General features: G+C 40.0%; 1 protein-coding gene across 1 annotated transcript; it reads right to left on the bottom strand.

Moving 5' to 3' along the window:
• Positions 1-1789: 1789 nt before the first annotated feature.
• fra10ac1 (FRA10A associated CGG repeat 1) lies at positions 1790-14911 on the bottom strand. Its single transcript, XM_079577602.1, has 14 exons — positions 14785-14911; positions 14303-14382; positions 14141-14233; positions 13827-13872; positions 13641-13717; positions 13435-13518; positions 13264-13348; positions 12802-12847; positions 6180-6293; positions 5088-5130; positions 4634-4761; positions 4304-4348; positions 2453-2537; positions 1790-1945 (listed from the first exon to the last, which is right to left on the bottom strand). Exons 1-14 carry the CDS (start codon positions 14800-14802, stop codon positions 1903-1905), a joined length of 987 nt encoding a protein of 328 aa, XP_079433728.1. The 5' UTR covers positions 14803-14911; the 3' UTR covers positions 1790-1902.
• Between the last annotated feature and the right edge of the window lie 584 nt (positions 14912-15495).

Raw genomic sequence — 15495 nt, 5'->3', positions numbered from 1 at the left:
AGGGGAAGATTGATTTGAGGATAAAAATGCAAATTACAGTGTTAATTCTGGAAGGCCAATGCTGTTTTATGTGCGGAGTACCGTAACCATCAAAACACGATATTTTTTGTGTGTGACTCTTCCCTATAGGCTATAGAAATAATAGCTGTATTTATTTTGTTTTGAAAAGTTTGCATAATGACATGTAGCCTATAGCAGATCAATTTGTTTGATTAGTCCATACCTTATAAAAATAGGCAAGTCAAGGCAAGTTTATAGAGCACAATTCATACACAAGGCGATTCAAAGTGCTTCACAAAAATAGATGATCATTAGCAGCATTTTCTTGGAGTTCTCTTTAATGACTGGCTCCATTTACTACAGTAACCTATTAGTCTAAATCAGTAGGTGTCACAATGTAATTTACTTCTCATTCCCAAGGTGTACGCGGTTAAAAGAAGACTGACAGAGCAGTAACATGGCAAAGTAATTGTCTTGCTCTAAGCCAAGGTCCATAATCTCCCCTAACCTCACGTACTTTCCCTCCTTGTCGGCTGAATGCGGTGTCGGGAGTGCCCTTGGCCCACAGAACATGACTGGCTAATCCCTGTTACTTTTTATAAGGATAGAAACCTGTGCCTTCATGTCTATTTCTTTTTTTTTTTTTGCTTATACCTTTATCCCAGTATGATGGAAAGCAAAAAACAGATATCAAGATAAAAGCGCCCACATGTTGACGGATACAACACAAACAATTTAAAGGTAAAGGAAATGATAAAGTTAAAGGTAGGGTTTGTAAAAAGGGCACTCAAGCTCGCAAAAAGTCAACCTGGGTTTTGAGGATGGACAAGTGGACCTTTTATAATGCCGACTTTAGCCATAAGATGTGGCAAAGTGTGAGGCATGGATTTCGGATTGTTCTTTAAAGCAGCACTAAGTGACTTGTTTACCTTAATAAATCCTTTTCGTAGTCCCTCTGGGGGTCATGCAAGCGTTGATGGGACGATTGGGGCGGGTCTTTCATCTCTCCCCGGTGTCTGTGGCCCGAAAACCACAATAGCAACTTCGCTGCCACCGGCTCGGAGTCACCAATACACACTAATGGAATCACGACAAAGAAGCTAGCAGGCTAACGGGCAAAGCTAACTGTGGGCTTGCTCCACTTAACCAGTATTTACAGCCAAGTTTGAGTGAAAAAAATTATCTCCATTGTGTAAATGGATGTACAATATCCCTCTCTCACAGACAATTGATGAATAAAAAAATATAACATGCTACGACTCTTGCAGTGGCGCTTATGGCCTCTAGGGGCATGAGTTACTTAGTTCTGCTTTAAGACTATTCAATCTACTAAGTAATAATTTAATTGATGCTTTAGCAATGCATTTTTGGTATTTGGGTAGTTTACACTCAAGTCTAGTCCAATTTATGTTTATTACAGCCCCTTTCAGACTCAGTTTGATTTGATCTTCACCTTGGCCTGGTAACCACTTGGAAGGTCAAATGTTCTATGCGGCGATACTGATGAATGTGCTTGTATCATTCCATTTGCCCATATATATCGGAACGTCATTACTGGCAGATCAGTGGTCATAAAGTTATGGCTCATCGGTTTCCTGCAGAGGAGTCACACGTAGCCGTTGCACTTTATTATTCCCTCTTATTTCTGTTTGACGAATAGCGAATGAGCCAAATATCTGGCGTCTACATTAAAGTATGATGTGATAAGTCGAGATAAAAGCCCTGTTTGTATGAGATAGGACTAAACACAGGCTGCGGCAAATCTCCAAATTGAAGACAGTGACAGAAATTGCGCGAATGTTGTGTTTATTTCTGTTGCTGTATTAGAGGGAACAGTTGCATCGTGCCGATATGTCAAGGGAAAGTGTAGTCGCAGCGGGGCTTCAGCTGATAGCGCCGCCGTCAGAGGAACATGTCTTCAAAGTAGTCGTCGAACTCCTCCTCCCTGAGCAGTTGAAGCAAACAAATACAGATATGTAACTTCCTGTCACGCACGGGGAGGAGGGGAGAGTATACAGGCTGACACACAGTTTAATATCCTGACTGCTTCTGCTAAAGTAAGTAAATTTCTTTGGAATACGAGGAAAACTTTGACGTCTTGAAGTAAACAAATTAGCTGCCAGAAGAACAACAGCAATACCATATTATCTCAATTGCTTTTCAGGTACATAATATAAATACACTACTAAATCATTAAAAGTATCTGGTGTATAGTGACAGTAATAGAACAATCTGTGGCTAGGAACATATCAACAGGAGCAGCAGTTAAAATGATAGTAGATGTAGTGATAACATTTCCATCCCGTCTGAACCCGGGAAGTGTTCTCCTAACAGCGTGTCGTAAAGGGTGATTAGGTGGTGTATGTGGGCTAAGCGTTAAAGACTGTCTGTCATGGTTTTACCGCAAGCTTACCGAGCGCAGTTTAATATGAGCATTAGCTCTTAACCTCACCTTGACTTTTCCTCTACCGCGGGGGCAGGTCCTCTCCAGTGGTCCGCCTCTGATTGGCCCTGTGCCTCCTCTTCTGCCTCAGAGTCTATGGGGACGAGTTAGACAGAGTAGAAGTCAAACTCCCTCAGGAAAAATTACATTGATGAATGAATGTCAGAGGCCAGCTATATTGTCTCATGGTGAGTTCAGTTCAGTTTGGTAGGTGTTAGCCAAGAATAATGATGTTATATCACGTTGGAGGATTTTTCGATGTCTTGCACACTTCAGACAGGAGGATAAGCGTACAAAGGCAGGTCATGAGTAGACCACCAGCTTATTTTGGCCCAAGGGCCCCTTAAACTTAAATCAGCGAGTGGCTGAATCAGATTTAGACGGTGTCAGTGTGTGTGTGCTGTAAAACAATATGGACTATAATCTTTCTGTTTTTGTTGCGAGCTAAACAACAAAAAGATACTCACAACAAATTTTGGGAGATGAACTATTCCTGAGGGACATATCAAGGTGTGTTTTATTGTTATAGGCCTATTGCATCCCATCCCACAATACACATTTGAAGACCTGCTTGGTCGAAATACGTTGGCGTCCCTGTCTAAATAAAGGACTCTTACGGTTAAGATTAAGGTGTGTTTTATTGTTCCTGTAGGGAAATTAGGAGTAACCTGTGAGGAGCAGTGCAGCGCCCGGGGACCCATCTCCCAATCTGATGGTCAGAATCAAACCTGGCTGGAGGAATAACCTATTGTGCATGTTTTGGGGTGATGGGGGAAACTCATCCAGACACGCGAAGAGGAACATGCAAACTCCACTCAACCACCGTGCCGCAAAATATATCATTTATCGCATACTTTAGTCTAATTGAATCTGTGTGTAACTTCAAATCGCAACACCGCCGCCCAAGAAGTGACTTCCTGTTTCGTTCCAGCACACCAAACTAAAAGCACCATCTTATTCATTAGTTCAACTTTCTTTCTGCCTAACTACAGACAAAACACTTAAAATGTGTGTCTTTAATTATATCCTTGAAATGTTGCAAGTACCTGCTGAACTAATCAATGAGACGAGCTGTGTGCTTTTATTTTGATGTGCTGAATAGAAACAGGGAGTCACTTCTTGGGCGCCGTTGTTATGATTTGGAGTTATGCACAGAGTCAATTAATCTTTCTCAGTGTGCCTCGGATCTGTGACTTGGCCCAGGCTACATTCCTTTAAGGCTTGCTGGCTGTTTTTCTACACATTTGAATAGTTTACTTTTGCCTTTAAATTGTAAATTATAAATAAATAAATGCAATTTGAATCTGCACGACAATATTTTTTCATTATTTTCACTGAAGAGATGCTATAACGCATGTTGTGTTGACATTCAGATAAAGGATCATAACATGAATGAATTAATAAATGCAGTGTGCCCGTTTTGGCTATAGTGCTGTAACGATTGCTGGACAATGGCATGCCAAATTGGTGTACTAAGCAAGGCTCATTTATATTCCACTGGTTTATATAAAGTTGTCCATCAATGACTTTATCTCTGGTGCAGAAGGTGTTTTTGTGCACAAAACTTTGAGGCCTCTGCCCTCTCACAGGGGACGGAGGGCAAAGACATATTTCATTTCACACCATGCGGCTGTGGGTCAAATAACAGGCAAAAGATCAGAGAAAGGGGAGGCTGAGTAGAAACAGACTGGCTGTCAGTGTAATACTATTACCCACATGGCTCTAGGGTCATGCTGTTTTTCAGGGTAAAAATTGGGGGAGTGTCTTGGAGCAGGAGACTGGGGGAGTGGATGATGAACTGGCCAATGTGAGAGTCTTGAGGCAGAGGAGGCACTAGAGTGTGTGAGTGCAGAATGCTACCTTTGTCTGAAGACTGGTCCGAGCCGCTGGAGGAGGGGGAGTGATCTATGGGAAAGGAATTTTAAAAGGGACATAAGAAATTACAGTATTCCAAGTTTAAAGGTGGACCATGTTAAAAAAAAGAAGATCCAGTAATGTGTGCCTGTTTAAAACAAGGGATGACTCATATCTTTGTTGGGTGGAAGGCACAAATTATTGCATTATTGGATTTTGTTGGTAATAACATAGCAATGTGTTGCCATAGAATTTAGTATGCTAAAAAAAAAAAGTAATTATGAAATACAAATGTCTATCCAGTAAATGTGCAGGAGATGTGAGAGGAGACTTTACCTCCTCGCTTTTTGTTTTTGTGCTTCTTTGAATGCGAGCGCCTCCTCTTCTGTCTCTTCTTGGGCGGCGGCGCCTCGTTCTCTTCCGAATCCCTTTTAGTCTTTGTCTTTGCCTTCACCTCTTTCCTCCTGAAAAACAGAATCAGCTTTTCACCAAAGAGTATTCACAACACTGGACTGCTGATTACAGAACAGGCTTCAAATACGAGCCACGGCCAAAGGGCTCCTTCACTCATCTCAGTTTGAAGCAGGGAAAAGGTTAAGGCTTTCACCAACTCCTTTTAAAAAGTCAGCAAGAACAGCATAAAAGCTGCAGCAACTGTTCAGAGGGCTGGCATTATTTATTCAGAGCAACATCTTTGTTCAGATCGCTATCTCCACATAAGCTGCTGCTCCACAATGCACCTATTTCAATTAAGAGTGAATCCTTCAAAGTGGCAATTGAACAGACTTACTTGTGATGGTAGTTGAGCTTGAAAGAACATTCAGGGCATAATCCTACAATAGACACAATACAATAGATTATCAGCAGATAATGCAGCTGCGGAAAATCTAGCAGGTGTTAAAAGGAAGTTTGATCACATGCAGAAATAAAGCTTCAGGTAGCAGTGCATAAGAAAATTGGCATTGGCAAGTTAAAAGCACTCAGGAACTTCTGAGTGTGCAGCTCTCAGAACTTTCAAGGACTGAGAACAGTTCCTTGTAAAGCTCCTCCATCAGGAAACACTTGCAGTTGTGTGATAAGATAAAGGTAAGATAATTGGCTGCCATAATAAAGATAAATACACAATTTTGATCAAAGATAAAATACCAACTACATACTTATACCAGAACTAAGTAACTCATGCACCTAGAGACCATAAGCGCCACTGCAGGTGTCGTAGCATGTTTTTTTTTACCCATTAATTGTCTGTGGCACTAGGCCGTAGTTAGCTTTGCCCGTTAGCCTGTTAGCTTCTTCTTTGTGACTCCATTAGTGTGTATTGTGCCTCCAACCCGGAGGCAGGGAAGTTGCAAGGGTGGTTTTCTGGCCAGAGAGACCAGGAGGAGATGAAAGACCCCCCAGGATTGATTAAAGTAAACAAGTTACTTAGTTCTATTACAGGAAAATTACAGGATAATTTGTATAATTTCTTCTTATGCTTTGTTTTTGTAAGAGTTTCTTATTACTGTCTAAGTGTAACTACAACAGCACTCCACCAAAAGTTTTGAAATACCGAATTTAAACTGTCAGACGATTAGGACCAATTTGATTTGATTAGAGTAGTCCACTTTGTTGGCTATGACCAGATGTGGAGGCTGTCCTTGGATGCCTTACCAACCTCTCTATGATTGGTGGGACAGCCAATTAGCGTAATTATTGTAACAGGATTTTCTGGTCTATGATACCTGAAGGAGGATTATTATGAGCGGGGGTATTAGACAGACCACTAGGTCACAGTCACGCTGCAACACACTTGACACAGTTTACAATGCACAGATTGCACCTTGGCATAATAAGAAAGTGATGCAATGGTCAGATGAGGTAAGAATAATGGCTTACTTACTGAGTTTGACCAGCGCGTTCCTCTTCTCTCCGAGCTCCACATATGCAAAATTCACCTCCCAGGATTTCAGGCCGTCCTGCTTGTCACAACATTTATGTCCACACTGGAATTGACCTTAAAAGACAAGAAAGGAGCTAATTAAGTTGCATCATCGTGAAGAAGTAAGAGGGATTTTAAATTGCCCAAGGACCGGTGAATGAGTTTGCAAGTTCCGTTCCTCTCGCTAATTGATGATAGACTGGAAAGTACAAAGCTTCACACCTAAAATAGGCTGAAAAGTTCTAGCATGAAGGAGTCCAACATGTTTAAAATATTTAAGAACTCATCGCATCATCTGTGGCATCATTATTTTAAAGCAGCCTCGGTGCAAAGAAACTCCTGGAAGAAACACCGTTCTAATGGGAGCCGGAATCCCTTCCAGTCAATTCAGATCAATTCCATTATGTCTTTTTTATTACATATGAATTCATTAAATTTATAAAACACTCAAACCTGCTTTATAATGTGATGCATTGAAAAGGTACTCCTCAGTCACATTCTCTTTTATAAATAGGTTCATCCAATAGATAAGAAATACTTATCTTGTAGCTAAATCAGAGCATCTTTTCTAACTTGAGAATCATGTAGCCTGTGCATTGTCGTTGCTCTTAAATGTCACCATCAATCTTTGCAGAAAATGTATTTATATTAATCTAACGTTTTGACCCGATGTGGTCTTCCTCAAATGATTCATGGATCATTTGCCTTTATTTCTATTATCTTTATTGATGTGCAGTCTTCTGCCTTTCTCTACAGTTGTTCTTAAACATAAAAAAAATTCCATAGCTGCATTTCTCTGCTCATTCTCCCTCCTCGCACCATATCTGGATCTTGCATACATCTATGGGTTTTTTGTTTTGAGCATAAGTACTTATATTTTACTAACCTGTGATATTGCTTGCATTTCACTGATTTAACCTTATTCCCCGCCCACTTTTGCCTCTTTTTCCCTTGTCTCGGCACTTTTGGTTCATGGAGAATGAGGGAAAATGTTCGCAGCTAAAATCGGATGTTTAGTCGATTGATTTGTGTAAAATGTCCAATGTTCACTCGCACCAACATGTCAACACTGCACCGTTTCTCTGCGCGGCCTAACGACGTCTTTGTTTCCGTGTAGCAACTGATTCTATCTTGACTTCTCCAGTCCTATGTTAACTGTTGGGAGAAAAGAGGTGGGCACAATTGACTCTGTGCATAACTTCAGATCATAACAACGCCGCCCATGAAGTGACTTCCTGTTTTGATCCAGCTCACCAAAATAAAAGCACCATCGTATTCATTAGTTCAGCAGTTAATTAGTTCAAATTTCTTTCTGCCCAACTATTAGACAAAATGTGCGTATTTAATTATATTGTAGTGTTGCAAGTACCTGCTGAACTAATAAATGAGACGAGCTTTGTGCTTTTGCTTTGGTGTGCTGGAACGAAACAGGAAGTCACTTCTTGGGCGGCGTTATGATTTGAACTTAAGCGCATTACGAGTCAATTCATGGCGGTACCCACTAGTTGTTTGGTGTCTTGTCTTATCTGTCTGAACATCAACCTGTCAACTTGAGGAGATATAAATGAGCCTGACACATGTAATCTATTGGACTCACAAATGTCCATTAATGTGCACTGTCTCATATTAGACCAAATAAACATAAACACAAACATAAAATAAATACCATTCAGACAGGTCACTAAACCTGTAGTGTGGAATGATTTTAAATGAATTAGGTTTGTATTTTTCGGGGGTTAGGATTATCACATCAAAACACCTTAGATAACCGAATTGAATTATTCATGTAGCTTCACATCCCTGACTCCACACAACGTGGCAAAGCATGGATCAATATATATGCATCACAGTCAAGATGAGCAGGTTATATTCTGCCATTTTTCTAACTCCTCCTAAACCACCTGAGTCTCTTTCTCACTCTCTTCACTTTGGCCACGGTCCCCGGGGGCCTCCCCACCGTCCTGCCTGTTATCCCCGGGAGGAGCTTAGGGTGGCACCAATCTGGCTGTATGGGATTCCTCAGGATTGTCACACAGGGGGTAAGTGCGTCACTAAAATCCACCGTTGGCATGTGAAGAAGAGGGGATTGCTTCCTACTGAGTATGCGAAAGTGACGCCTGGCCCGGATCAGCGGCGTAAACAGTGAGGAGGAGACTATAGGGCCGAACTTTCTTTTCACGTGCTATATCTGATTAAGCCGCCATGACGTTAGCAAAATTGGCACCAGTTGGCGTTGGGTGGAGAGTTGACGGAGCTCCGTGGGTTCTCTATGACCTAGAATAGGATTGTAAAACGGGACCAGGTTTGGTGTAAATATGTTACAATTCAGTACACCAAGTAAATATGCCATTCATACTGCTTACGTCAGTCCGAAGCCTTGAATAGCATGGGGTGGAAGGAAAACAGGGGAAACAAACAAAATGCCAGTTATATAAGTAGCAAAATTGAAAAGCAGAGATATTTTTTGAATGTGCCTTGTAATAAAATGTATTGTCTCTCTATCAACATGACCCTGCATCAGCACACCAACATCTGACAGAATCCTCTCCAGTCACTGAACTCTGTGACGTCAACGGCAGCCTGGTGGATCTTCCATGACACGAACTTTGGACAGTCTCCCGCCAGCAAACCACAATTGTACTAATAGCGCAACAAGTAGAAAGTTCTCCTCCTCTTAGTGGTAATAATAAGTTTCATCCCATAGCATTAGTGAGGCACAGCGAGATCGTAAAGTGCCAGCCTTTTACTGAAATTATGTTATGTTGGTAAAAATTCTCTACAAAAGCCATCCAATGCTTCCTTCGCTGTTTTTGATTATTGTGAATGTGCAAACAGAAAGGTATCTCGGCAGCTTCTTCAATAGTCAAAAAGGCTTATGTGGGTTGTAAAGTGTGTGTGTGTGTGTGTGTGGGGGGGGTCGAGTAAACGGCTTCTCCTGCAGCTTGTGGACAGGATCTAAACACTCTGACACATCGGGTGATGCTCACATGCTAAGGTGGAGGAGGCTGGCAAGAGGGCAGCTGACTAAAGGCGTTAGGAGAGGGAACTCCTGTCGTCCTACGTCAATGCTTCTTATTGCCAGCAGCCCGGGATCCTGACATGAGGACAGATACGTAGCAGGACCAGATGGCCACGCAATTAACAGTGACCGGATATATGAACAGGGCAGCGAGCCGTGGCCAAGGCTCATTTAGTATTTATGCGCCTTGGGGGACGGTTCCCAGAGAGATAAGTCACAGGACAAAAACAAATCAAATAATTGTTTTTGCAATTTTTCCAATAGATTTCTGAGACAACAATATATCCTGTTTCCGTATAGGGGCATATTATCATGAATAAAACCTGCTGCTGTAGTTGATGAAACAGTGTTCTGCCAAATGTGCAGCCTTAACTACTAGACTATCGGCCGCATCATGAGTGGGATCTTTTCATTTTCATTTCAATTTAACCTCTCAACCCCCGCCTTCACCAAGTGCCTTTTCCCCAGTTCAGCCTCACCCAGATCTCAAAGGTCACAACCTATAAGCCAGTGTAATGCCTTATTTGAAAGCTAAGACCTAGAAAAACTAATCTAAATGGATCTAAAATGGATCTTTTACCTTGTGTTGTCGTCACTTTTTTAAATTTTTTCTTCCCCCAGGCACTTTTTCCATTGCATTTTTGTCACATTTTCATCCTCGTTGTCGTCACTTTCCTGTCACTTTTCTGTTGCTCTTATTTGGCCTTTTCGTTGCTCTTTCATTGCTTTTTTTTCTCGTCTTTTTTTTCAATGCTATTTGACACTTTTTCTCAAAAAGCTTTTAGATTTGGGCAAAGCCAAACTGGAGAAAATGCGCTCGGTTCCAGTGGGCTTTAAAATCAATCTAAATTTACTATCTCTTCCAAAATTACACAATGTTTATGAGAGGTATAGACAGACGCACAAACAACTCAATGGCATGGCTTTACATTCACCTCTTCCTTGACCTGCCCCATATACAAAAAAACAACAACAAAAAAGCAATATATCAAGACGGCCCTTTTCTGTTGACCCACACAGAATCTAAACAAACAACACTTCCAGCAGATAGGCGTATGACTGCTGTATATATGAAGTCGACTCGTGGCTTGTACACCTTTAATAACTACTCCGCCTATGGGGAAGTCCAAACAACCAACGCGCCGTGGCCTCAGGCGTGAATCTCAAAACCGCAGTCAAAAAGAGAGAGTCAACAAGGTGAAGATTGGACCAGATTCAGTCTATTCAGGATACGCTGTTGTGCTGTAACTGTACACAAAAGGGAAATCTGACAGTATGGCTTCCCAGGGCATCTCTAAAGTCTTTGTTTGCTAATGAGCTGCCTTCAACAATTACTATGAACTTCTGACAAAAAAAAATAGACAAAACACAACGGTAAGTAGTGCCAAAAACCCGAAATGAAATAATCTCACCTTTGATATGAGCTTTCAGGGTTTTTTTTTTTTTACGGAGAAAAGCGCAATTAGGAAAGTCCTGGGATCTCAAACTGCTCATTTTAACTCGATAATGAACCCGAAATTCTTCGCTAAACTTTTAACAAAAAATAAGTTGGATTTCCAGACTCACCAAATCATAAAACCCGAGTTGACCTTTTACGAAGTTCGAGCAGAGAAGTTACAAAAGCACATGCCAACAAAACTAAAGACAGGACTCGGCCACCTTTGAACTCTCACCTCTTTTTGACAGCAAACGTAAATCTTTTCACTTAGAAACACACAAACAAGTTGGCTTCTCCTCGATGGGTTAAAGGTTATTAGTAATTGTGTCACCTCCAAGCAGATAAAGTATGCATTTATGTAGAAACATTGTTTATAGAATATGGAAACATTTTTTTCCAGTTACAGTACAGGGTCAAACGGAAGGGACTCGAACACGTGACCCCACGTTTTGTAAGCTCTTGATTCTGTTGGTTAGGTTAACATTTGACAAAATATTTATTTAAATAAGGGTTGGACAAATACACCCACTCCCCCTGTGTGGTGCAGCCACACAAGAGCACCACGTAATCCGCCTGACTGGGCAAAAGGATAGTCAGCATTACCCGATATCAACATGACCTGAAGTGTGGACTGATAAGAACAGTGAAACCGCTTTTGTAGGGAGACGTGGCGCTCATTTGAATATTCAATAAATGGACAACGTTTAGCCATGTGGTGAAATTTGACCATCGAACTAAAAACAACTTTTCAATGAAATCTTTGAAAGCATGAAAACAATATTAAAAGGTAGAAGCTAATGACAAACAATTTGATGTGTGGATGTTTTGGATCATTTTTGGAACATTTTGACAGACAATCCTTCACAAAATGACCATTAAATAACCATCTTTAACCTATTACCCCCCGCCTTAACCAACCAAATCTAAAAGCTTCTCAACTGGAGCTTATAGCCTCATTTGAAAGCTAAAACCCACAAACTGATGTTTTTTGTTGCGTTATTGCGTTACTTTTAGATTTGGGTAAAGCCAAACTGGAGAAAAAGTGCTAATTTCCGGTTGGGATTAAGAGGTTAAATTGTGTTCCAGATCTTTTCTATAGATCAATAGACAGTTTTTTGATCATAGCTTTTGTTTTAAAACCTGTCTGACCTTTGCACTGTAATGTATACAATCTACTAAAATTACAGTCCATTATGAAGATGCAATCCAAACACTTTCAACAGCCAATTTGCGCAAATATCCCCCTCGGAAAGGCACACTCAGTCTGGAATGAGATTGGTATTGATTTTAGCAAAAGAGTTAAGGGTTGCATGCTGTAAATAGTGCTTAAGAAGTATTTTTATTGGGAATCATCAATGTGCAGCTTATCACAGTGGTGGCAGCGTAAATGAGGTGCCTGTGACCTGATCTAATCCCACTTCCTGAAAGGTATAGCTGCAGGGGTTGAACTGTCAGAGACCAGGATTACACGCTCTTAATCTAGATTAGAACAATATATTGGTTTACCGAGCCTGCTCAGACATTCTGCGGGTGTGTATGTGGCTGCTGACGAGACAAGCAATTTTCTAAGCGTGTGCAAGATGTTAAAATAAGTTAACTAGTTGGGTCAACCTAAGAAGAGAAAGGAAGGGCAGGTGCCAAGCTGATAGCAAATAGTTATTAGAAGAGAGTAAAAATCATTAACAAAATAAAAGCAAAACTATGCATTCCATTTATTTCCTGTGTGTGCAAAAGGGCCAAATGTTATCCACTGTTTTTGTGAATCAAAAGATCAATTTCTCACTTGGCAGCAAAAATATCCCCCAAGGGAGGAGTATTAAGCAAACAAAAAGGACAACTATTTAAAAGGTCCTATAGATTATTAATTCAAATGATTCTTGAAGGAATGTGTTGCTTAACATGAAGTTGTATGTGTATCTTTGTCGCCATCGAGTGGACAACGTTAGGAACTGCACAATTCAAACCTCAGCATATCCACCACTTTCTTAAATTACATTGTTATGTAATGAAAGATGAAGCACTTCAAAACACAACATAGCTCATTACTTACCGACTTAGAAATAACAAAGCGACACACAATGGATGAGATCATTTAAACATCAGCTCTAACTTAAAGCATGTCTTACCTTTTCCAGAAACAACTTCATTTTCTGTTCTCCAGCGGAAGCCAAACTGTTAAAAACATATACTTTTCAATTTTAATTTCTGGGGTTTTGCAGTGAAACAAAATGCAAACGAACATGTAGGCAGGTTTATATGTAGCTGTCATAAATAAATCCCCAAAGTTCTTCACCAGACCAGCATGTTTACCCACTTCCTAAGAAACCATCTGTCCAATGTAAATGCATCACTGATGTGAAACTAATGTAAAATATGCATGTTGCTCAAATGGTGTGAACAAAATTGCGGGTGAAATTCATATCAAACTTGATGGGTACAAGAGTTGAATGTGGGCTACTCATAACTTCTATATCCTGAAGAAAATTGCTGCAAATTAAAACCAGACCTCCAAATTCAAATGTATGTACAATATGGTGCAAATCAATGACATTTTTTTGTTGACTCTTTCCATACTGTTTCACACTCACCTTGTTTTCCTTATATCTGCTGAGGTCTGCAATGCAGTACTCTTTAAATAATTTGTCATAATACTTCTTTGCCAATTCTTTCTCCCTGCAAAAGCATAGCAGATTGACACAATTATAGGATAAACTTAAAGATCCCAAAGAAAATATAATCCAGGCAGCTTGAATAATCACCATGTCATATCCTCCTCATCTTCTTCCCTCCAAAGAAAGCGGTGATTTTCCCGTAACACATCATAGTCTGTTTTGTCTTTAGCTCTGCAGAAGGTAAAGGCTCAATGTCGTAAGTCTCCCAAATTCACACAAGATCTTGTATTGTTATAATATCCACATTAGGAAACAGCAGATGATGGAAGATAATGAGGAGCCATAGAACATACGCGGAACGTTTGAAGTCAGCCATCTGTCCTCCATAATAAAGAATGTAGTCACTGACATACTTCTTATGCCGTTCGAACTGTCAAAACTGGTTAGGGTTTGTGTATACAACAAGGATTAAAAAAAAAACACACAATACTTTAAATAATAATAACACTGAGTTACACCAGTTATAATCATAAGGATACAGCATTCAAAGATATAAGGTGAGCTCTTCTGTTCCGAGCTTCTTCCCTGATAGACACAAACGCAAACATATTGAGAAACAACCTTTCCTATTCAGCTTTATTCACTTGGAAATTATATTCAGGAAAGAATAAAATGTAGAAAATATTTTAATTCAAATCATTTATATAATTTAATTTACTCAATGAAAATATTGCTGCAGTATAGCTAATGACCAGGAAAGGAATACTTAAAATAATAAACGTTGTGATGAAAGTTTTAGGAAGAAACTGCCAAATTATATTAGTAAATTCATTGTATCTTGCATGATTTGTACCTGTCTATCTCACTGACGTGGAAACTTCGGTGAGCCACCTTTGAATGTCGAGCTTTTTCAAATGGTTTCTGCAGGATTTCTTCTTCACGTTTCCTATAACAAAACATAATTTGTTATTAAGTAAAGATACGTTGTAATTTTAGTCTGAATATGTCTTTGCACCGTTTGAGCCCTTTTTCAGATGATTCACCCTGGCCATCTTCATCACTGAAGTCTGAATCATAACCACCACTTCCATGGACCTAATGCAATGAATAGAGGATGCACTAAATAAAAGATGCAGCTTATTTCAATAAAACAGTGATACCTCTGGCTAGGGAGTGTGCAACATTTATTGCAATACATTTTGTAGATTTGGCATTATATAAACTCATGGTCAGAATAATGTCGTCGATCGGTTTAGCATTCATAACACAGTAATAAGTAATATAATCAATATAAATGCACTGCAACGTGTAAAGTGCACGTAAATACTGCCCGTATACGTGTTCTTTAGTGACATGTACCAATTAAAAATGCACTAGGTCGTGGATAGATCTCTCAAATAATTTGCACATTAGCTTGTGTGCTATATAGAAAACAAATACACGATAAACAATACAAACACGAGATTAAATTCACTCGGTTGCAGATATAACGCTCACCTTTACAAGATCGTCCATTGCGAATCCTCAAAATCCACCAAAACGTGTGTGCAATTTATAAATGTTTACATCAAGCGAGCGCGTCCACTGTTGATGACGTCACGAAGACGACGCAGTATGATGGCGCAATCTAGCCAAAGCAAGCGTCCCTTTTAATTAGCTAAATTTGAGACCTTTTATAGACTAAATTGAACTCAATCAACCACAATTCACTCTTAATTATTTGGCAATTGTGTCAATTTCGTGCTCGTTTAAGTAAACGAATGTTTTGTTTCCTACTTCGCTGCAGAGGATGTTTATGAAGTGTCGAAGAGAAGAGCGCATCATTATGGGAGTGCTTCAGAACAAATGAGCCCTCGGGTTATTAGAGGTGGCGGGGCGGAAAGTTCACAGTCTAGAAACAGAAGTCCACTGTTTCATCCCCGTCCCACTGACACTCAACAAAGCAGTCAATTGAAACCCAAAGAAAAAGGAACAGGGTGAGATCATGAGACAATTACGCACAGCAATAAAAGAACTTTATTGGCCTTTTACAAAGGACCCAGGCGCTGTTTTTATCCAGAGAGGGAGCCATAAATACTACTTATCAAATGCATATTTTAAATCAACTTACCTAATAGCCTAAATAGCTAGCCCTTTAGCCTATGTTTGGAAATGTTGCTCTAATAGGTCTAAGCCTATTGATTATATCTGATCGTTATTATTATTATT

This window comes from Gobius niger (assembly GCF_951799975.1).
Source record: "Gobius niger genome assembly, chromosome: 19".
NCBI classification, from domain to species: Eukaryota; Metazoa; Chordata; class Actinopteri; order Gobiiformes; family Gobiidae; genus Gobius; species Gobius niger.
This window is presented reverse-complemented; position numbering and strand designations above follow the sequence as displayed.